Source organism: Tamandua tetradactyla, chromosome 22 (genome assembly GCF_023851605.1).
Source record: "Tamandua tetradactyla isolate mTamTet1 chromosome 22, mTamTet1.pri, whole genome shotgun sequence".
NCBI classification, from domain to species: Eukaryota; Metazoa; Chordata; class Mammalia; order Pilosa; family Myrmecophagidae; genus Tamandua; species Tamandua tetradactyla.
In genome coordinates, this window is record NC_135348.1 from 22343606 (window position 1) to 22368164 (window position 24559).

Below are 24559 nucleotides of genomic sequence, written 5' to 3' on the forward strand. Positions count from 1 at the left end.
TTTTAAAAATAAATGATTAAGAAAGCAAGTGTGGGCTTGAGAGCATTCGCTCTTGCAGAATCCGAGAAGCTCAGGTCTGGAAGCATTCTTCTAGGTTTCCTGTTCTAATCATTTAGTCCACCTACTGGGTGTCTGTCATAGCACAACTCTCAGCCTTTGCTGATATTCAGTTTCGCTGTAGTAGATTGGGAATAATGCAATTTCCCACCTACCTATTGCTGAATTCATTGAAATGAAGCTTCATGAACACAAAACATGCTGTTGGAAGGCAAAGACAAACTGCTCTCCATCTTTTCTGAGTATGCTGGTCTTAAATCGTATATACATAAAGAATGTTCATCGATCATTAACAAAACACTTAAACTGGGGTCCACAGGCACCCAGTAGAGAGCCAAGATAGATGCATTATTTTCATGTGTAAGTGCCTTTATGGATATTTTTTCTGACGTTAGGACCCAGAACTTACATCAGATTTTTGAAATACCCCCCTCCTATGAGGTATTTTGTCTGAAAGATAGAATTGTTAACCACGTGAATAGATTATAGAGCAAGTCTCTTTCCAGACAGATTTTTAAGAATAAGGCATTCAATATTTATGTTAAATGAAAATTATTCTACCGATTAAACTTCTTGAATGTGGTCATATTCTTTACATTTAGGCATACGCCACGCTGAGGTATGTAAGGACATGCTGTTATTGTACAATAGCTCAGTAAAGAAAGTATATAAAGGTATTGATATTTAGAGACCACAATAAAGCAAAATGTTAACAACTGGTACGTTTAGAAGAAGAGCGTGTGGATATTGATTTTACTAAGGCTTTCCACTTTTCTGAAGATTTAGACGTTAAAAAATTGTGACTAAGGGAATAAGGCATTTGAGTATCTGACTTCATAATTATAGTGTGTACAAGACTATTTACTATTTAATTTTTATAGGAATCCGATAAAGGAGGCAGTGCTATTATCATATTTAGGCAAAAAAGCAGGCAGCAGCAGCCCGAGTTACATTTGAGTTACAACCGAGGACAGACCTAGAAACAATGCTTAACTCTCGTCCCATCTTCTTCCTGCATAACCCCAGCCCATCCCTTAGGCAGATGTGGTTTGTTCACCCAAGCCCATTAAAATCACTGTCCTGCCCACTCTAGTGCTGTCTCTTGAGTTCACAGGCAAGATCCATTGCAGCCACCTCCTAGCTACTGTTATGCTTGAACAGAAAAGTGCACATAGTAACAGATGGCATCTTGCGACCTTCTTAATAACAGGCTTGGCCGCCAGAGCTCCCTTGTGTCCAATCTCTGCGGGGAATTTGGAAACTGTCGACTTACACTTGAATATTTTCCTGCAAATACATTTAACCATTTATTAGACTGTTTCCTATTTTAAAGCAGAGAGAGAGAAAAAAAATCCAACACTTAGATGGAACAGTGGTATTTCCTGTATCCGGGGGCCCAGGCTTCTTTGGGGTGTGCTGGCAGTCATTCAGCATATCTACACGTTTTAGTGTGATGAGAACCTCAAACTCAGGCAAAGAGCTTATTGCTCTATGGAGGTTTAGGTGGCCAATGAGATCTTTTCCTTTCTTTAATTTAAAAGAAATTCTGTACATTCCACAGCAAGGTATACAAATTAGCCAGAAAGCAAAGTAAATGCCAATGGAAGAAGGTTCCTTGGCTGTGACAGCCTACACGAGGGCATGGGACCCTGTGGTGAGTAAGGTTGATTCCAAGTCACCTTGCCCCCTTGCTTGTGTACCTTGGGCAGCAGGTGGCAGTCCAGTCCTGCCGGGAGAGGAGGAGGGCCTGAGCACAGGGATGAGGTGAGGGAATGGCTTGCGGGTCTGACCCTACTGCCCCCCAAACATCCTGTGGGGCCACTTTCCTTTGTTAACTAGGGACGGCAAGCCAAGGCTGGCTCCAGCAAAACACAATGAAGGCTGTCTTGGTAAAGCCTTTCAGAGTCCTCTTTTCCCCTCAGCAGAGAATGAATTCGAGTGCGAATGGGCTTGTGTCAGTAGGAAGTGGAGAGATCAATCCCTCACAGGCCACAGGTGCAAGGAGATGGGGGGAAGAGGGGCAAGGAGGACGTCTGTGGTGGGAGTGTAAAGGGTGGAAGCTCAGGGGAGAAGCAGCTCAAGATTGCGTGGGCTCACACAGAGAAAGAGATGCATGAAGGCCATTTGCGGGGTTGAGTTCATTCAAGAGTTTTCTCCCTCTACAATTGAGGAGATGAAGGTCTTTCCTGGCAGCCCCACCTCTGGACTTCAGAATAGACAATGCCTTAGAGAAGAGAAGTTCCTCCAATACCTCTCCTTGGGAAAGCTGGCCTGGGGGTGAGGGTGACAGGACCAGTGAACTGTGATTCTCTTCCCCCAAAGCCTGGGGGATAGTAGCCTGGTTTGGCTGACAATTCCCTTTTTATTGTCCCAACCCCGGTCAGTCTAAAGTCCCCTTCTCAGGCAGAGGAGGAAGCCCATGGGAAGAGCCCCCTTCTATTTGGCATGCCCTGACCCATCTGTCCCCACCTCTCCTCTGGGGCCCCAATCTCAAAGTGCAACAAACTTTGGAAATAATCCAAACACAGCACAAGGAGGCATGTCCTTGAGACATTCTTGTAGCTAAACCAACAAAGCTTGGAAGCTATAAGACACCACGTGACTAAGAAATGGAAGGTACTTTCCCCTGCCTCAGGCCCCAGATAGTCTCACAAGCACAAGCTATTCTTCTACTCTCTTTCCTCACCCACACACCTCAAATCCTGCCTGCACAATCACTTGTTTATGTTTTCAAATGGGCATGTTTCAGATTTGGGGGTTGCCAGGTAGTATCTCCTTCAGCCCATTACAGGATCTGGGTGGGGGTGGAGGAGAGGGTGTGATTAATATCATATACGGGTGCAACAGGGCCATGTACTATCTTTCAATCTTCAAAGTATTGCAATCATATTGGGTACTACATGGGCTTCTAAAGGCTACCCATTGGAAACACATCTTTTTCTAAGCTTGCTTCTACTAAAAAAGATACATTCTAATTTTAAAAAGTAATTTATAAATTGACTTTTGGGAGACAAATTATAAATAAAGACCTGCCTCTATAAAAGAAGCATGTTATGGGAAAGAAAAAGCCAATGCTAGAAGATCCATAAAAACCATTGTACAAACAATTATAGGGCATCTGCTTTGTGTTTGAGCACTGTGTCACATGCTGGGGGTACAAGAATGAATAAGACAGGCAAGTTCCTGCCCTCAGGAAGCTTCTGTTCTAGAAGGTGAAGAGATGTTAAAGAAGTAAACAAAAATAATAATTTATAGAAAGGAGACCAGGCACCCGGATAGAAATTAAAGGGGAGAGGATGTGTAGAATAAACTTTAACCATGGTGGTCAGGGAGGGCCTCTTGGAAGAGGTGACATTTAAGGACCAGAGGATTCAGCTCAGCAGAGTGGGGAGAATTGCATTCCGGCAAAGAGAATAACCTGTGTAAAGGTCCTGAGGTGGGAAATGGCTTGGCATTTTCAAGTTATTTAAATAAGCCAGCATAACCGGAACAGAGTCAGCACAAGTGGGAGGAGGCCTAAAATGAATCAGGAAGGCCTTGCAGATCTTGATAAGGAATTAGCATTTATTACAAGTGCAATTAGAAATAGAAAAATGAAATCTCGTTTATCCTCTGATCTCTCTGATTCTTCATGCTGCTGTGTGAAGAATGGCTCGTGTTGGCAAGACCTGCCTTAATGGGTAGTTTGGTGAGTTCCTATTGCTTTTAGAAGTCTTCAGAGGTTTGGACAGGGCTTCAAGGAAGAAAAAGTAGGGGTAAAGGAGTAGGAGAGAAAAAAGGATGCTAATAATGGACTCAAGTACTCTTGAGATTACATTACAAACTGTATGCATCTTACCCTCTTTTCTCAGAATACTGTGCAGTTCTTCTCGATGTTCTCCTAGGCATCACCACTCTAATAAAAAGCTGTGTACACTAAAAGCAGCCCAGGCAGCTGCTTCAGGGGCATGGAAAGTGTTAGGAAAAAGCCCAAGAAGATAGTACAAATGTCATCACATCTGGTCTGTGAAGTGGTCATCCCATTTTAAACCTTCTTCCAGAAAGTATTATGTCTCCTGGAATAGCAAGAATAAAAGAGGCCAGTGCATCCCTTTGAAAGGATGACCTGGGCTCATCATAGAGAAGCACAGGTATGGGACAGAGTTATGCACCTAGGAACAAGAGGAGGAGGGGGGACAGCCTGTGTGTGCTGACCTAGTTGTGTCATAGTCTACATCCCACCATATCCTTCATAAAGTCTCTTCTGCTCGAGATAAGGCTTTCAAATGAACAAAATTTGCTAAAACTTGTCTTGGAGATAGGTTGAATTTTGTTTGATTTGTTATATTGCAGTTTGGTGATACTTGTTTTTAATTAGCTATTGCTTTGTACTTCTTAATATGACAGATGAGCATGTGATGGCACATAGGAGGGAATGGGGTCAGAAAAGCTACCACCAAACCAAGGTAAGTCATTTGGAAAGGAAATTAAGAGTAATGCAAAAGGAAGATTGCCTTGATGTAGGCAGAATGAATGAGACTGAACTCTTTGAAAGGCAGTTATGAAACAGAGTTTGAGGACTTCTTTTCTCCGATGATTGTGGTAACAGTGAAGCACCGCCACACTGATTTGCCTATCTCAGAATGGATCATTTTCTGCAAAGAGTCCATCAACACACCAATTTCCAACACTGGAGAACAAACCGATACAATTGGTTTGTATTGACAATTTGGTGTTCGGCTTTATGTTTTAACTCCTTTCCTTAGGGCCCCCTGCACAACTAAATAATAATGACAATAATCCAAAAATTAGACATGGCAATTGAAAAGAAGGAGGAGAATTTGTTATTTGGCCAAATTAGACCATTCTACCTTGATGTACTGTCACCCGTTAAGGAAGACACTAATTAACTGCTAAATTAAAATGACCATATGAGGAGAGTAAAAGAAGGCAACACGGGCAAAATCTATTAGTAAGTCATCATTATGAACATATACATTTATGTCGTTTCTACCTTTTCTGCTACTAACATTGTAACCATAAAAGCAGAAGAGGAGATTTAAAAAACAGTGTAATTTATCTATCATATAGTGGTAAATTATTGCATTTGTGGCTCATTTTACCACTCCTCGAGAGCTCCCAACCAACCAACTGCTGGATTGCTCAGCTATCAGCTCTTGCAGGTCATAGGTGATTCGTGGGGTTAATCAGAATTCTGAAGGGCACAAATAGCAATATAAATGTAATAGGATTGTCCTTTGTGCTACTCAGATCAGATGCACTGTCACCCTAACTTACTATGAATGATGTGATCAGGCTATTTAATTTCCTACACACTAGCTCATACTTGTTTCCAAGCTATGGCATGTGTTTCAATTTCATGTTCATTACTGCAAAGGGGGAGAACAAAGTCTTTCCAGATTTAAACAATAGCACAGAGGGTTAGCTGGATTGTGCTGTTGCCTCAACAAACCATAGAGGAACACGTAAAACCCTTCTCAAATGTACTATTCCCATAAAGTCAACTGTTATTAGGTGAGCTAGAAGAAATCCCCATAAGGTCACATGATAACTCTTCTCATCTTCCATACCCCGTATTAAACCTTTAAATACTACAGCAAATGGGAAAACATTATCAGAATATTTTGTAAAGTACTAAAAATCCTAATGAGATTATAATCAATTAGTCTTATTAAACCTTTAAAGAGTCTAACGAAAGACAGAAATGATATGGGAAAAAGATACTGTGTTTCCTCCCCCAAATCAGTGATTGGCAGAGGTTGTCATCTGTCTATCATCTGCACTCCTCTTCTGAAATGTGCAGCTGTGGCTAGGAGGTGGCTACCCAGCCATGGACTCCATATCTGAGCCCCATCCTTGACATCCAGGCGGTGCCTTGGGACTATTTCTCCCATTGGGCTGTGAGCCTAAGTGATGTGTGTCACTTCCAGGCTGAAGAGGTTAGAAAAGAAGTGTGCCATCCTACCTTCACCCTCCACCTGCCAGATGGAGACAAAGACTGGAGATGGTAGAACCGCAAGACAAAGGAAGCCTATATCCCTCCATCACCATGTGGAGACTGGCTGCAATCAGCCATATTGAAATGTATATGAAGAAATCAAAATCTTTTATCGTATTAAGCCCCTGGAATTTGGGTGTTTAGCTAATATACCAGCCAGTGCTAACCTGATGTAACTAAAACAACGTGGAAAGTGGAATTCTGAAAGGTAGATGTAGATTAATAAATGCAGTTTACCTGGTTCATTATTTATATCCTTGATTTCTCTTAGTCCTTTGGTGTATCCAGTAAAATCCAGTTACATTATCTAGAGCTCAAAGCTCTGATAGAAGTTACATTCAGGGACTAAAATGCAAAAGGAAACTTTCTGCCCTGTAATAACTATCATTTTTAAGAACAGCAGATCCAAAGTGGTTCATGCTCAGTTCTTGCTAAAAACACCATTGCCTTTAGGAAATAAATGGAAGCCATATGTGCTACAATCAGGAACCTCACAGAACCTTGGCAAAGGGGGTATGCTGAGAAGAACTGATCATGCTGCATTTACCTTTAACATCTGTAGTCCCTCGAGTATGAGCTCTGAGGAATGTAGGATGATAGGCAGAGCTGTTTGGCCTTGATTCCCTGAAGAAAGCAAATAATAGAACCAAGTTATAAGCTCATGGGCTTATAAATCACACTGAACCTGTGGACCGAGAGGAATTTTTCACTCATCTGTTCACTTCGTTCCTTAAGCCTTTTTTGTTCTTTTAAAATATATATATTGAAAATCAGAGGTTATGGATTTACAGAAGAATCACACACAAAATACAGAGTTCCCTTATAAACCCTTCCCCACATACACACTGTTTTCTCTATTATTAACACTTTGCATTACTATGGTAACTTGGTTACAACTATTGAAACAACATTATTATAATCATTCTATTAACTATAGTCTATAGCTTACATTAGGGGTCACTGTGGTATACGGTTGTATAGTTTGTTTTTAAATTTTATTCCAGTAACATATATACAACATAAAATTTCCCTTTTAACCACCTTCAAATATATAATATTTATAATATATATATAAAATTCAGTGATGTTAATTACATTTACAATGTTGTGCTACCATCATCATCAACCATTACCAGAACGTGTCCATCAGCCCAAGGAGAAACTCTGTACCAATTAAGAATTAACTCCCATTTCCTAATTAACTCCCAATTCCTCCCACCCCCAACACCTGTTAACTGTATTCTAGTTTCTGATTATATGAATTTCCTTACTCTATTTTTTTTCATATTAGTGAGAACATACTGTATTTGTCATTTTGTCTGGTTTATTTCACTCAGCATAATGTCTTCAAGGTTCATTTTGTGTTGTCACATATCAGAACTCCATTCCTTTTTATGGCATATATATGTGTGTATATGGCATATATACACAACCTTTTGTTTGCCTATTCATCTGTTGGTGGACACTTGGCTGCTTCCATCTTTTGTCAGTTGTGAATAATGTGGTTAGGAACATTGGTGTGAAAATATCTGTTGGAGTCCTTGCTTTCCATTCTTGTAGGTATATACCTAAAAGTGGGATTGCTGGTCATATGATAATTCTATACTTAACTTTATGAGGAAATGCCAAACTGTCTTCCACAGCAGCTACACCATTTTATATACCCATGATAACCAATTAGTGTTTTTATTTTCCAAATACTCTCCAGCACTTTTCCATTTTTTATAGTAGCCATTCTAGTAAGTGTGAAAGGGTATCTCACTGCAGTTTGGATTTCCCTATTGGCTAATGATGTGGAGCATCTTTTCATGTGCTTTTTTGGCCATTTGTACATCATCTTTGGAAATATTTCTATTCATATCTTTGGCCCATTTTTAAAATGGGTTGTCTTTTGTTGTTGAGTTGTAGCATTTCTTTATATATGTGGATATAAAACCCTTATCATAGGTAGTTTCCAACTATTTTCTCCCATATGTAGATTGTCTTTTTACTTTCATGATAAAGTCCTTTGACACACAAATTTTTTTATTTTGATGAAGTCTCATTTATCTGTTTTTTCTTTTGTTGCTTGTGTTTTTGGTGTAAAGTTGATGAAACCATTACCTAACACAAAATCTTGAAGATGCTTCCCTGTATTCTCTTCTTGAAGTTTTATAATATTGTCTCTTATATTGAGGTCTTTGGTCCATTTTGAGTTAATTTTTGTATATAATGTGAGGTAAGGTTTACCTTCACTTTATTGCATGTGGATCCAGTTCTGCCAACACCATTTGTTGAAGAGACTATTCTGTCCCATTGAGGATACCTGGTTGCCTTGTCAAAAAGCAGTTGGCCATAGATTTGAGCACTTAACTTTCAATTCAATTCCATTGGTTTATATGTCTGTCCTTGTATCAGTACCAGGCTGTGTTGATTAATGTAGTTTTGTAATAAGTTTTTAAATTGGGAAGTGTGAGTTCTTCACTTCACTCTTTTTAAAGATGCTTTTGACAATGCAGGGTCTCTTATATATCCATATAAATTTGGCAATTGGCCTTTCTATTTCTGTAAAGAAGACTATTGGATTCTGATCAAGATTGCATTGAATCTGCAAATAACTTTGGGAAAAATAGACATCTTCACAATATTTAGTCTTATAATCCTTGACATGGCATGTCTTTCCATTTACATAGGTCTTCTTTGATGTTTTAGCAATGTTTTGTGGTTTTCCATATATGAGTCCTTTGCATCCTTACTGAAATTTATTCCTAGGTATTTATTTTTGGGTTGCTGTTGTAAATGGATTTTTCATGATTTCCTCTTCAGATTGTTCATCACCAGTGCACAGAAACTCTACTGATTTTTCATGTTGGTGTTGTACCCTGTCACTTTTCTGAATGTGTTTATTAGCTCTGGTAACTTTGTTGGGGATTTTTCAGGATTTTCTCTGTATAGGCTTATGTCTTCTGCAAATAGAAAAAGTTTTATTTCTTTCTACTTCAGATGTCTTTCTTTTTCTTGCCTACTTGCCCTGACTAGAACTGTCAGTACAATGTACAATAACAGTGGTGATTGTGGGCATCCTTGTCTCATTCCTGAGCCTAGAAGGAAAGCTCTCAGTCTTTTACCATTTGCTGGGAGCTTTTCGTATATGACCTTTATCATGTTGAGAAAGTTTCCTTCTATTCCTAATTTTCTGAGTGTTTCTATCAAGAAAGAGTGCTGGATATTGTCAAATTCCTTTTCTGCTTCAGTTAATATAATCACTTGTTTTTTTCCCTTCATCCTATTAAAGTGGTGTATTATACTAATTTATTTTCTTATGTTAAACCACTCTTGTGTTTGGGATAAATCCCTCTTGATCATGCTGTATAATAATTTTAATGCACTATTGGATTTAGTTTGCTCCTATTTTTTGAGGATTTTTGCATCTATATTCATAAGAGATGTTTGTCTGTAATTTTATTTTCTTGTGATCTCTTTATCTGGCTTTGGTGTAGGGTGATCTTGGCCTCATAGAATGAATATGGTAGTGTATTCTCCTCTTCAATTTTTTGGAACATTTTGAGGAGGATCGGTGTTAATTCTTTGGATTGGTGTTAATTCTTCTTGGAGAGTTTGGTAAAATTCACCAGTGAGGCCACCTGGTCCTGAACATTATTTTGTTGGTTTTTAAAAAATTATTATTATTACAATTCGATCTCTTTACTTGTGTTTGTGCTGGTTTGAAACTGTTGTATACCCCAGAAAAGCCATGTTCTTTAATCCTCATTCAATATTATCAGGTAGAATCTTTTTTTATTGTTTCCATGGAGATGTGACCCACCCAATTGTGTGTGGGATCTTTTAATTAGGTGGTTTTTATGGAGATGTGTCTCCACCCATTCAAGGTGGGGTCTCTTACCTGAGTCCTTTAAGAGGGAACAATTTTGGAAAAAGCTTTAGAATGACAAAGCTGAAAGAGCCAGCATGAGACTCAGGCATTTGGAGATGCAAAAAGAATGGTGCCCCTCCAGAGAAGCTGTTAGAAACCAGAAGCCAAAGACCCCAGCAGATGCCAGCCATGTCCCTTCCCAGCAGACAAAGATGTTCTGGACTCACTGGACTTTTCTGAGTCATGGTATCCTCCCCGGATGCCTTTGTTTGGACACTTTTATAACCTTAGAACTGTAAACTTGCAACTTAATAAATTTCCTTTAAAAAAATCATTCAATTTCTGGTATGTTGCATTCCTTATAATATACAATTTTAGCAAACCAAAACAGCATTCCTTTGAGATAAATTTCTTCTTCAGTCAATTTAGGTAGTTTGTGTCTTTCTAGGATTTTGACCATTTCTTCTGTGTTTTATAATATGCTGATGTACACTTGTTCATGTTATCCTCTTATAATCCCTTTTATTTCTGTGCAGTAGGTAGTAATGCCCTCCCTTTCATTTATGATTTTAGCTGTTTTGTTCTCTTTTTTTAAATCAGCCTAGCTAAAAGTTTGTCAGTTTTATTGATTTTTTTAAAAACTAACTTTTGGTTATGTTGATTCTCTCTAATTGTTATTTTAGCCTTTATTCCATTTATCTCTGCTCTAGTCTTTGTTATTTCCTTCTTTTTCCTCACTTTGGGATTAGTATACTCCCCCTTTTCTAGGTCCTTCAGTTGTGTGGTTAGGTCTCCAATTTGACGATTTTCTTGATTTTTAATGTAAGCATCTAGACTTATGAATTTCCTTTTCAACACTACCTTTGCTGTGTTCTATAAGTTTTGGTATGGACATTTTTTTTTTTCATTTTCATTTGCCTCAAGAGATTTCTTAATTTTTTCTTCAACCCATTTGTTGTTTAAGAGTGGATTATTTAATTTACACATATGTGTGTGCTTTCTAGTTCTTCCTCTGTTATTTGTTTCTAGTTTCATTCCATTGTGGTTGGAGAACATACATTGTATTATTCTGATACAATGTCAAGCTGTTCTCTACATTGTTATTGATGGTTTTATTTTTTTCCCTTTCATACTTAGTTCTTTAATTTATCTGCAATTAATCTACCTGGGAATTAAATGATAGTATTTCCTTACTGCTATGCCACCTTTTTTAATAAATCAGGCTGGTGATTTTGTTTCAATTCTCTATTCTGTTTAAATGGTCTCTTTGTCTATCCTTGTTCCATAATGCCACACTGCCATAATTACTGAGGCTTTATATTAAGTCTGGGTGTCTGGTGAACCAGCCCAACTACCTTGTTCTTTTTTTTTTATTGTGTCCTAGCTATTTTCTGGCCCTTTGCCTCTCCGTATAAATTTTAGAAGCATCTTGTCAAGTTCTACAAAACCACATATTGGAATTTAAAATAGATTGCATTAAATCTATAAATCAATTTGGGGAGAACTGAGATTTAACAATATTCAGTTTTCCAATCCACAAACATGGTTTATTTCCTCATTTATATAGGAAATTTATCTCTTCATTTTCTCACTATTTTATAGTTTTCTTAATGGAGAGTTTGCACATCTTTGATTACATTTATTTTTAGAGGCCTGACAGATTTTAATGATATTGTAGGAGGCATTTTAAAAAGATTTTCATCTTTTAATTGTTACTGGTAAGATCATTTTCTTTTATATTTTCTGTTTTAATTTAAAAATTTATGAACATTTTGTATCCTGCTATATTTAGGCATTCTTTTATTATAAAAAGTTTCTGTTCTCCATCTCACCTGCATAATTTCTCTATTTCTGCTGAAACACAGTAATATTCCCTATTTATCCTGTCACTTTAGTAAGCCATAGTAGAATGCCGTGTCATTGGAGAAGCATCCCACATGCTGCTTCTTTTTCATTTAGGGATTTGTTTCTAAAGGTAAAAATTTAGAAAAGAAAGTCATTACTTTTCAATCAATTTAGGACTATTCTGAATGGCCTAGTCACAGTCATCATAGATTTTCATCTTTTCTGCATTTGTATTCCTCCAGAGTGATAATGAAACCAATTGGGATAATTCAAGGTTGAAATGGGAAAGCTGGCCTTGTCCTAGGAGGAAAAGGAGAATAGAGAACAAAACTACCACAACATGCAATGCCTCACATATCTATATAATACTCAGAAACCTCTGAAGCAACACTGAGTTTATCAGGTGGCCATGTTGCTAGAACAGATTTCTCACCCTCCGACATGTTTTAAACGTTTCACCATCTTAATTTTATTGAGCTATATTCACACACCATACAGTCCATCCAAACTATACAATTAATGGTGCACAGTACCATCATATAGCTGTGCATTCATCGCCATGATAGTTTTTAGAGCATTTGCATTACTCCAGAAAAAGAAATGAGAAAAAAGAAAACCCCAAACATCCCCACCCTCTTATTGACCACTAGTGTTGGAATCTACCCAATTTTAAGACTCACAATAGAGGTAGGTTAACTATGACAGTGTAATCTTGCCAGAAAAATATATATATATTTTTAAAATTATAAATATATATATATATATATTTATCAGTGGAACGGAACAAAACATCCAGAAGTAGATCTACACAGACAGGCAACTGACTTTTTTTTTAAACATGGGCAGGCACCGGGAATCAAACCCGGGTCCTCTGGCATGGCAGGCAAGCATTCTTTCCTGCTGAGCCACCGTGGTCCACCCTGGTTTTTTTTTGCTATATAGTTTTATAATTATTATCAATGACAAGTGCTACTGTATTACAGTTCAACAACTTCAAGTATTTTCTTCTGGCTATTCTAAAACACTAGGCACTAAAAAGAAATATCTATATAATGAGTCAGTAGTCATGGTAATTTGTTTCATTCTAATTTCTCAGTTACATCTCCTCCCTCTCATTTGATTTTCCTCTCAATCTTCAGGGAAAAATAAACCTGCTAAGAAAACCATTTTTAGAGATGTGGATATACCTAGAGCACTCCCTAGGACTTCTAGGAATACTGTTGGTTGGGGCTTGGCATACTGTGGTAGTTCGCAATATCTGGCTAAAGTTTGCATAAGAATAACCTCCAGAATTCCCTCTCAACTCTATTTGTAATCTCTTAGCCACTGCAGCATTCTTTTGGTTTACTTCTTGCTTCCCTTTTGGTCAAGAAGGCATTTGCCATCTCATGGTGCCAGGGCCAGGTTCATCCCTGGAAGTCATGTCCCATATTGCCAGGGAGGCCTGTACTGTTGGGAGCCAAGTCCCATGTGGGGGGTGGGGTCAGGTGGGGTGATCAGTGAGTTTACTAGCAGAGTAGGCTTAAAGAGAAGGGCCACATCTCAGCAACAAAAGAGGCACTCTGGGGTGACTCTTAGATATAATTACAAGCAGGCCTAGCCTTGTCATTACAGAAATAAGTTTTCTTTCTTATTTCTTGAGGCAAGACTCAAGACCAAGGGCTTGGCTTATCAAATTTGGAATCCCTAATGCTTGAAAGGGTATCAGGAATTCCCCAGGTGGGGAAGTTTAATAGTTCCTCATTTTTCCTCAATCCCTCAAGGGGACTTTTCAGATACTATTTTTATTTTCCGCCCACACTGCTCTGGAATGTATCCTGGTATTACATTAACCTGTACAGAATAATAAGATCTCATTCCCTATTCTAAGTTCCAAGAAATTAGGTTGTTTAAATAAACTGATCGGACAAGTAAAATGAGACAACGTGCTACAGAAGATTTAAATTTTGGACCAAGTAAACATTGCTTCCTTTGGTCTCACATTGAAGTTAAAGTTTTAAATTACAGACAGTATCATCTTTTATTTTGCACTTGGATTGACCCTAGTCCTAACCATGTCCATTTCATTCTCATCTCCAAATGGAGTCTGATTTCTCCTTCAATTTCTTCAACAGTTGTTGTATGGAGCAAGGCTGACTTTCATAGCTCCAGAACCCCACCGCTGACTCCCAGATGTCGCATACAGATATCCAATGTTCCAGGGAACCCCCAGGTCACAGACCAAGAACACAGCAACTCACAATTTAGAAATAACAGTTAAAAACAGAAGTGACTGTTGCAAGAGCCCACAATTTAGGAACCCTTACAATGAGCCCTACCTGAACATTCCATACTCTTAATCCTCAACCACCCAGGCTCTATCCACTTTCCATCCCATGACAACCCTTGCACTCGAAATCAATGCTCAGAGTTTGCTCATTATAGTTAGTTCACACCAGTGAAGCCATACATTAATTGTCCTTCTGTTTCTGGTCTATTTCACTCAACATAATGTCCCCAAAGTTCATTCATCCATTGAGTGCTACATGACTTCACTCCTTTCTACAGCTGCTCACTCTTTCCTCGTATGTATACACACCACTCAGGCCATCTCTGCTCATTGCTTGTTGTGGAACACTTCTTTAAACATAGAGATTCACTGGTGCCTCATAATCAGAATTTCTAAGGAGAATGTTTAGAATTTTTATTTTAAACAAGAACAGCTGATAATTTTCATAATTAAGCAAGTGTAGGAACCAGTGCACTTAAGGACCACCAGATCTGTTTCCATCAGGCCTCACTTCCCAATGTATCAATCATTGCCTTCCCAAGCATCCATTATCACCCATGATCATCCTCACATTTGTGGGTCCAACTCCTTATCTGACTCAATCCCCCAGACCTCCCTTCCCTCTTTTCTTTTTAGTGTGTCTCCCTACATGTATTTATTTCTATATCTATAATACACACAGAGATAGGTATCTGATACGTATGTCAAAGGGAATTTTGTTCACAATGTGTTTTTTGGGGGGAGGGAGGACAGGGGTGCATGGCTGGGAATCTAACCTGGGTCTCCTGCATGGCAGGCGAGAATTCTACCACTGACCTACCCGTGCACCCTTTCTCTCCTTTCTAAACTCTTCCATTGTTCTAGTTGGAATCATCTATCTTATCTGAAAACATCTCACCAACCTCCTTACCTTTCATTTCTCAATCCCTCTCCCATTCTTGTCTGAAAACTTATCTTTCCTTCTTATCCTAAGATAACCTTCTGCTCCCTTTCAACACAGCCTCCCTTCAAACTTTCTCAGCAAAGGACATTTTTTTTCTTACAGCCCTCATAGTATAGGACTGGAGGGATCCCCGTTTTCTTTCCTTCAGCAAAACCCACTGCTCTTTTCAAGCTTATGTTACCTGATACACTAGTTATAATAGGTGCTCAATAAATATTTACTGGGCAAGCAAGTGAAGACGGTCACATACCAAGTGTTTAGTCATTTCCCTCATTCTAACTCCATTATTTTATATCATGAGACCCCTCTTGTTTCTCCTTTCCATCTTAACTATCGAATCACTTCCTCAAAAATCACTTGCTCCTTTCTTCACACTATAAAGACCCAAACCTGCTTAACCCCAACCATCTCTAACCATCTCTCTTCTTTATGCTTTGCTCCATGCAGCTGAATCTTGTCAGAGAAAAAATTACACTTGACATTGTCAAGAACTGTAAATCTCAAATGAGTCCTCAATATTCTCATGTAATCCTACAAATATCACAGATAATGTTGTTTCTTACTTGCTACCATCTCAGGCCTCTTTCTTCCTCTTCAAGTCTTCTGCATCGCTTCTCCACCTCCACCTCTCAACACGCAACTTAGCCTCATTTTTCTTTGAGAAAAGAGAAACCGCCACACCGGAAAGCACTCATCTTTTGCCAGAAAATCAACAAACCTCCCTGCATCTGCACTCATTTCTTCCTTCTGGTAGATCGTTCCTGCGTTAACGATTTCTCTCCCATCATTCCCATCAACTAACCACCATCTTTCAATCAAAGCAACAGCAGCAACAACCACAAACAATATAAATATTCTTTGGGCCCATACTTCCCTCTTCTCATCAGTTACCACGGCCTCCATTTCTTGGCTCCCCACTTATGATATGTCTCCCAAAGCTGCCACAGGCGTTCTATTCTCGTGCACCTGCTGTTCACACTCCAATCCACTCCCATCAAGCTTCTGCTTCCATCAGCCACCCAAGCTGCTGTCATCAAGGTCACTGATGATCTCCCAATGCTCCCACGCCCGTTGGGTATATTTTTGTTCTCATTTCTTTATCCTCTCAACAGCTCTCAACCAAGTTGACTACGTTTTCCCTCTTGGAATACACTGTGCTCTTGTGAGTGCATCCTGGTTTTATCCCTATAGCACTGGCCACTCCATTTTGTTTCTGACTATTTTCCTTTATCCAAGTGTTAGGATTCCTTGGAGCCTGCCTGGTCCCTAGTCTCTAAATTTCCCTCTCTTTCTAGGTGATCTCATCTAGTCCTATAACGTGAAAAAAACATCTCTATGCTAACAATTTCTAAGATGTGTCTCTAGACCAGAAAATTCATTTGAAGCTCCAGTTTTGTCAAATTGCTTGCTTTAGTGAATTTCAAATCGTATGCATGCTAACTTTCTGGGGGAATTCTACAGTGGAAGTTTTAAAGAAATTAATTTTTGGATTCTGAACTTCTCAATGTACTTTCTGCTAAAATTGATTCACCTGAGCATTCCTGGCTCCTCTTATCTTTAATAAAGATCAAAACAGGACAAAAGCAGAAAACCTCATTCTCCCCAAATCTTACTTGTGCATTGCTCCAGATTATAAAAACCTCCAGGTTATGGGAAAAAGGAAAGGGAGTCTGCCTATAATGATTAATCAATGGATTATAAAGCCCTGCGTCTCTGATATTTCCCCACCTTATTCCCATTAAAGGGGGAATGCAGTGTTAGAAAATTAGTATTTTTGACCCATATAAAGCTGTTTGAAATTTAGAAACATGATAAAGTGTGGTGATGGAAGTAATGAAAAATTTTAAGAACTTTGGCTTTTTAATATTCCAACTATTGCCAATGAATGCATGAGTTTAGAGAGTTTTGTGAGAGAAGCAAAGAGAGCATAAAAAGTAAGACATATTGACTGCTAAAAATGGCTTTTTCATACTTACACACACACATACTAACATGCATCTTTGTGGTTGATCTTAATCATTCCTAAGATGTGTCATTTGCTGGAAAGAAAAGTAACTTTGAACACGGAAGCAAATTAAGTTAGTAGTGCTTATTTTTAAAAATGTAATTGGAAAGTTTCCCAGGGTGACCAAATTTTTAAAGATACATTGGATTAAGATCATGGAAAAATTTTTAGTGGTTTATTTCAAATCTAGTGTGTGTCAAATAAGGTATTCAAAATCTATTTTACCAAATCAATAAGATATTTATTCCAATTATAATTAATTCTCATTTTATTTTAATTTTAATATTTTGTATCTCCTTTTAACAAAAAAATAATATATTAGCTTGCTGAGTGATTGGCTCTTAGCATTATATATCTTTCTCTTTCATTAAAATCATCAGGAAAAGCCCAGTCATTATACATCTCATTTAGAGAAGCATTCCCATTCAAAGTTTACTTTTTTTGTTTAATAATCATTTCTCCAAAATTTTAAAATTTTTATAATGCTTTAATCAATCTTTTACTACTGACAATTTTAATGGTAACAATACAGAGGAAAGTTTTGACTCCTAAAGCCATATAGACACATAAAATTTTAAATAAATTCAATTTTAAATGATTTAAAATGTAGAATTAAACATGTATTTTTGTAATACAGAAAATTATAAAACAGTGACTTAAAAACAAAAATACTATGCAACAGTAAAAAGTCAGTGAAATGAGCAGAATGGAAATAAGAGATGAAAGAGAAAGCCCAAAGATGTAAAGTTTATGAATTCTGAAAGGTTAAGGATCTTGTTCATCATTATTTTTAAAATAAGTTTTATTGAGATATAATTCACATACTTTTCATTGTTTTTTAAATGTATGATTTGGGCTTCAAATTACTATGATATTTAGATTCTGTTGGTTATATATAACATGCCCATGTAAAATGTTTTTCTTTTTACTTTTTACTGAAGTATAACATACTGTAAAGTGCACACACTCTTAGTGGGCTGCTAAATGAATTTTTACACAGTGAACACACCCATGTAATCACCCCCCCAGACCAAAATATCAGAATGTTACCAGCAATCCAGACGTCCCTTTTATCTCTCTTCAATTTTCACTCCTTCCCCATAAAGGTAACCATTTTATACTGATTTCTATCTCTAGTCTTTTTTTTTCTTTCTTTCTTTTGGCTGGAGTCAAATGAACCTGGACACTAGAACACTGAAGTAACTTATATGTTTGCATTATCCCTGTTCTTGAACTTCAAGTAAATGGAATCATGCAGAATGTAATTTTTATGACTGGCTTCTTTTGCTGAACATGGTGCAATTCTTCTATGTTGTTGCATGTACAATAATTGGCTCATATTCACTGATAGTAGTCCATATGTGAAGACACCACAATTTATCCATTCTATTGCTGATGGATATTTAGATTGGTTCCAGTTTGGGGCTATTATGAGTACTGTATATGTGAACATTTTGGTACACTCTTTCATCTGGACTCTTTCATCTCTTATTTCCACTCTGTTTCTTCCACTGACTTTTTACTGTTGCATAGTATTTTTATTTTTAAGTCATTCGTTGATCACTGTTTTATAATTTTCTATATTACAAAAAATACATGTTTAACTTTTGCATATATTTTGGTGAATTTATGTATGGATTTGTTGGGAATGTTGAATTAAGGGCCACAGCAAAAATAACATGTTCAGCAGAGAAACTGTTAAACAGCTTTCTGAGATGCTTGTACCAATTTACACTTCCACACACAGTATATTAAAGTGCCAATTACTCCACATCCTTGCCAACACTTGATAGTGTCAGTTTTTTGTTTTTATCCTTCACCATTCTTATGAATTTGTAGTGACACTCATTGTGGTATTAATTTGCATCTCCCTGATGACTAATAATGCTGACTGTCTTTTCATATGCTGATTAGTTCTTAGGATATCTGCTTTTGTTAAAGTCTTTTGCCTATTTTTTTAAAAAGTGGTTGCTTTTTAAGATTTATTTATAGAAATAAAATAACTTCCATGCTCTGGCTTATCTCTTTATACTCTTAATGGTGTCTTTTGATGAACAGAAGTCTTAATTATAAAAAAGTCTATTTCTCAGTATTTTCCTTCATAATTTGCATGTGTTCTTTTAAAGAAAGCTTTGTCTACCCCAAAGTCATGAAGATATTATCCTATATTATCTTCTAGGTGCTTTTTTGTTTTATCTTTATTATTTAGGTTTCTGATCCATCTAGAACTGACTTTTTGTGTATGTGTAAGGTAGAATCAAGCATCCTCTTTTTTTTCCATGTGGTTCACCAACCCCATTTACTGAAAATACCGTCTTTTCTCACTGCACTGCCAAAGCACTTTTGTCATAAATTAGATGACTGTGATTCCCTTCTGGACTCCCAATCTCAATCCAGGTCTATTTTTCTATCCATGTACAAATCCACTGTCTTAATTACTACAGCTTCAAAATAAGCCCTGATATCTGGTAGTTTGAGTTTTCCAGTTTCATTCTCCCTCATAAAGATTATTGTGCCTATTTTTGGCCCTTTGCATTTACATTTACATTTTAAATCAACATGTCAACTCACACACACACACACACACCCACATGCACATAAATGCAAAAGAAACCTGCTGAGAATTTTTACTGGGATTGCATTGATCTGTTAAGGAAGTGGAGTGATATTCTTTGCCATTCCTCCCACATAGATGACGCCTGTTTCCCCCAACCTTTAATTTGGACTGGTCTGGCAACTGCTTTGAGCAGTAGAATATAATGGAAAAGTGATGCTGGATAACTTCCGAGACGGGGCCTGAAGAGATCGCACGTTTGGCCTTTACATACTCGAAGCACTTCCTGTCTGAATCCTGCCACTATACTCTGAGAAGCAACAGACATAGGGAAACGTCACACGAGGAGAACTGAGACTCTGGTCAACAGCACCTGCTAAGACCCCAGCTAAAAGGCAGCACCAGCTGTGAGCCAATCCTGAACATATTCACCAACCAGTGAAGCTTCTGGATAACTGCACCCCTGCTGACACAGCACGGAGAAGAACCCCACACCTAAGCACAGCCAACTCACAAAATCATGACAAATAATAAATGCTAGTTGATGTTCTAAGCTACTCAGTTTGGGGCAGTTTGTTACACAGCAATAAATGTACAAAGTAGAGATAAGGGGAAAATTTTACCATAGTGTGTCTTCAGATTCATTAACATGCTATATTTCTTCATTTATTTAGGTCTTTCATTTCTTCAATAGTGCATTGTAGTTTGAGGACTTTCACTTTTTGAATTAGATTTATTCCAAGATATGGATGCTTTCTGATGTAATGTAAAAGGTATTTTCAAAATGTTCACTTTCTCATTGTGTGTTAGAGATGTGTACTTAGAAAGACAATTGGTTTTAGTATGTTGTACTTTTATTCAGCAGCCCTGCTAAATTTACTGATTCTTAATTCTAATAGTTTATTTGTAGATTCCTTTGGAATTTTTATATACACAATCATGTTTTTGGCAAGTAATGTCAATTTTATTGCCTCCTTTTCCATCGTTGTACCTTTGTTTTTCTTGCCTTGGCAGATTGGTTAGGGCCTCTGTCATATGAACATCCTTGCCTCATTCCTAATCCCAGAGGAGATTGGAGGAGGAAATTCGTAGAGGTCAGAAGAGACTGACATTACCAAAATCAAGGATGAAAAATGGGATATGATGACAGAACCTACAGACATAAAAAGAAGATATTATGAACAAGTTTATGTCAATATATTTTTAAAAATAAATGAAAAGGACACTGGCATGGAGTATCCCACAAAACAAGCAGCCTGACATGGAAGCTTTGTCTCTGTGGCCAGAATCTGTCCCCCTTCACCTAAACATACCAAGCAGCCCAAACCAAGGAAATTCCTCCTACTTCTTCCAGCAGCACCAGCAGGGACCAGTGGGCGCATAGCAGCACCAGATAAACCAAAATACCACCACCGGCTTTGAAAATTAAATTTTCACTGGAACCAAAGACCATAAAAATAGGCGAAGACCTGTAAGCTAATCCTACACAGGGTGAAAACTTACTAAAACAAAAGACTTGAATAGGACTCAGAATCTCTAGCATAAAAGCCAGCATGTCCAGAATACAGCTTAAAATCACCAAGAACCAGGAAAATCACATCTGGAAGGAGAAAAGATAATCAACTAACAGCAATACGATGATGAATCAGATGTCAGAATTATCCGAGGATTTTAAAACAGCTGCCATCAAATTGCTTCAGCAATCCATTGCTAATTCTCTTAAACAAATGATGACTAAATAAAATGGATAAAGTCTTTAAAAAAACACAACTTAACAAAATTGATTCAAGAATGAATAGAAAATTTGTTTAGATCCATACTTATTAAAGAATTGTAAACATTATTAAAAATATGTCCTCAACGACAACAAAAATATGTTCACAAAGAAATCCACAGACACAGATGGCTTTACTGGTAAAACTGACTAAACAAATAAGGAATAATATCAATCTTATGCAGACTGTTCCAGAGAATAGAAAAAGAAGGAACACTGCCTAGTTTTTTATGAGGTTAGCATTACCTTGATTATAAACTTGACAAGTACATTAAAAGAAGAATAGTATAAGATGGCGGCTTAGCAATGTGCGCGTTTTAGTTCATCCTCTAGAACAACTACTAAATAACCAGAAAAGTACAGAACAGCTCCTGGAGCCACAATAGTGACCGGACACACAGCGTACCCCAGTCTGGACCAGCTGGACTGGCTGTGAGTCTCCGGAACCGTGAGTTCCCCAAGCCGTGGTGGCCGGCGCCCGGCGCCCATCCCCAACAGGCAGCTTCCCGGAGGGAAAGGAAAGACACTCTAACAGTAGCAGGGACTGAGTCCAACCAAACACCAATTGTGGCATCAATAAACACATTCTGACTACTAAAAACAGGCCCCCAGCTCAGGCGAAACTGGTCAAGGCGGAAGTCGCTTATTGGGCTAACCAAAAAAAGAGGAAAGGGGACAAAACAGAGGTTTTAGTGGCTGTGTTTCTACGGAGGCTTGGCTGCCTCTGGATTCAGTGGTGGGACTACTCGGGCTGCAACTGCCCCAGGCATAGGCAGAAACAGACTGCTTTCAGGGCTGTCTCCCACCTGTGCCTTCCCCAGGGGAGGGGTGAAGCCCAACTTAGGTGGAATCCCTCTCTCAAGGAATTTAGACCCCAGGGCTTGGCAATTTGAAGGCATTAAAACCAGCCTACAACCTCTCCTCTGTCTCCACCATGCCCCCAGCTGGGAGAGCCTTCCAAAGTTAAAGGAGCCACAACATCTTTTGCTGGTGGGACCTGCAGGCAGACAAGTGCCACATACTAGGCAGGATAAGAAAAACAGAGCCCAGAGACCTCACAGGAAAGTCTTTCAACCTGCTGGGTCTCACCCTCAGGGAAAACTGACACAGGTGACTCCTTCCCCCTGATAGGAGGCCAGTTTAATTTGAGAAAACCCGGCTGGAGTCTGTAATACCTATGTAGACCCTCCTAAGGGTGTGGAGGGAAAAGGCACCTCATAAGCAGGACAAGAAACAAGAAAACAGGAACTGAAAAATTACCCTCTGTTAAACAAAAATTACACTAGAGGCCCAGAAAAAGATGAACTGAAGGTCAAAGAACAGATAGACAACAAACTCATATAGCAAGAAAACCCTAGGTAAGGTAAGTGAAAGCAATCTCCAGAATAAACTAATTACGGTAATTAAATGTCTAGACACCAGCAAAAAATAACAAATCACACCAGGAAAATTGAAGATATGGCCCAGTCAAAGGAACAAACCAATAGTTCAAATGAGATACAGGAGTTGAAACAATTAATTCAGAATATATGAACAGAAATGGAAAACCTCATCAAAAACCAAATCAATGAATTGAGGGAGGACATGAAGAAGGCAAGGAATGAACAAAAAGAAGAAATGGAAAGTCTGAAAAAACAAATCACAGAACTTATGGGAATGAAAGATACAGTAGAAGAGATGAAAAAACAATGGAAACCTACAATGGTAGATTTCAAGAGACAGAGGTTAGGATTAGTGAACTGGAGGATGGAACATCTGAAACCCAAAAAGGGAAAAGAATGGAAAAATATGAGCAGGGACTCAGGGAATTGAATGATAAAATGAAGCACACAAATATATGTGTTGTGGGTGTCCTGGAAGGAGAAGAGAAGGGAAAAGGAGGAGAAAAACTAATGGAAGAAATTATAACTGAAAATTTCCCAACTCTTATGAAAGACCTAAAATTAAAGATCCAAGAAGTACAGCACACCCCAAAGAGAATAGATCCAAATAGACATTTTCTGAGACACTTACTAGTCAGAATATCAGAGGTCAAAGAGAAAGAGAGGATCTTGAAAGCAGCAAGAGAAAAGCACTCCATCACATACAAGGGAAACCCAATAAGACTATGTGTAGATTTCTCAGCAGAAACAATGGAGGCGAGAAGACATGAGATGATATATTTAAATTACTAAAAGGGAAAAACTGTCAACCAAGAATTCTATACCCAGCCAAATTATCCTTCAAAAATGAGGGAGAAATTAAAACATTTTCAGACAAAAAGTCACTGAGAGAATTTGTGACCAAGAGACCAGCTCTGCAAGAAATACTAAAGGGAGCACTAGAGACAGATATGAAAAGACAGAAGAGAGAGGTGTAGAGAAAAGTGTAGAAAGAAGGATAAATGGATATGACATATAAAACACAAAAGGCAAAATGGTAGAGGAAAGTACTACCCAAACAGTAATAACACTAAATGTTAATGGATTGAATTCCCCAATCAAAAGACATAGACTGGCAGAATGGATTAAAAAACAGGATCCTTCTATATGCTGTCAACAGGAAACACATCTTAGACCCAAAGATAAACATAGGTTGAAAGTGAAAAGTTGGGAAAAGATATTTCATGCAAATAACAACCAGAAAAGAGCAGGAGTAGCTATACTACTATCCAACAAATTAGACTTCAAATGTAAAACAGTTAAAAGAGACAAAGAAGGATACTATGTACTAATAAAAGGAACAATTAAACAAGAAGACATAACAATCATAAATATTTATGCACCAAACCAGAATGCCCCAAAATACGTGAGGCAAACACTGCTAACACCAAAAGGGAAATAGACACATCTACCATAATAGTTGGAGACTTCAATTCCCCACTCTCATCAATGGACATTACATCTAGAGAGAGGATCAATAAAGAAACACAGAATTTGAATATTACAATAAATGCGCTAGACTTAACAGACATCTATAGAACATTACACCCCACAACAGCAGGATACACTTTTTCTCAAGTGCACATGGATCATTCTCAAAGATATGAGATATGAGATATGGGTCACAAAGCAAGTCTCAACAAATTTAAAAAGATTGAAATCATACACAACACTTCCTCAGATCATAAAGGAATGAAGTTGGAAATCAATACTAGGCAGAGCACCAGAAAATTCACAAATACATGGAGGCTCAACAACACACTCTTAAACAACCAGTGGGTCAAGGAAGAAATTACAAGAGAAATCAGTAAATGTCTCCAGGTGAATGAAAATGAAAACA

General features: G+C 37.9%; 1 protein-coding gene across 6 annotated transcripts in view; it reads right to left on the reverse strand.

Annotated features, from left to right (window-relative positions):
* C22H4orf51 (chromosome 22 C4orf51 homolog) overlaps nt 1-24559 on the reverse strand; it is a 114535-nt gene that overhangs the window by 76168 nt on the left and 13808 nt on the right. For all 6 annotated transcript variants that reach the window (XR_013167475.1, XM_077139901.1, XM_077139898.1 and 3 more), the window contains exon 2: nt 6603-6679. Coding sequence is in view for 5 of the 6 variants with exons in the window: in XM_077139901.1 (XP_076996016.1) it covers nt 6603-6679 (77 nt within the window). In the remaining variant the exon portion in view is untranslated. The remainder of the gene's footprint in view (nt 1-6602; nt 6680-24559) is intronic.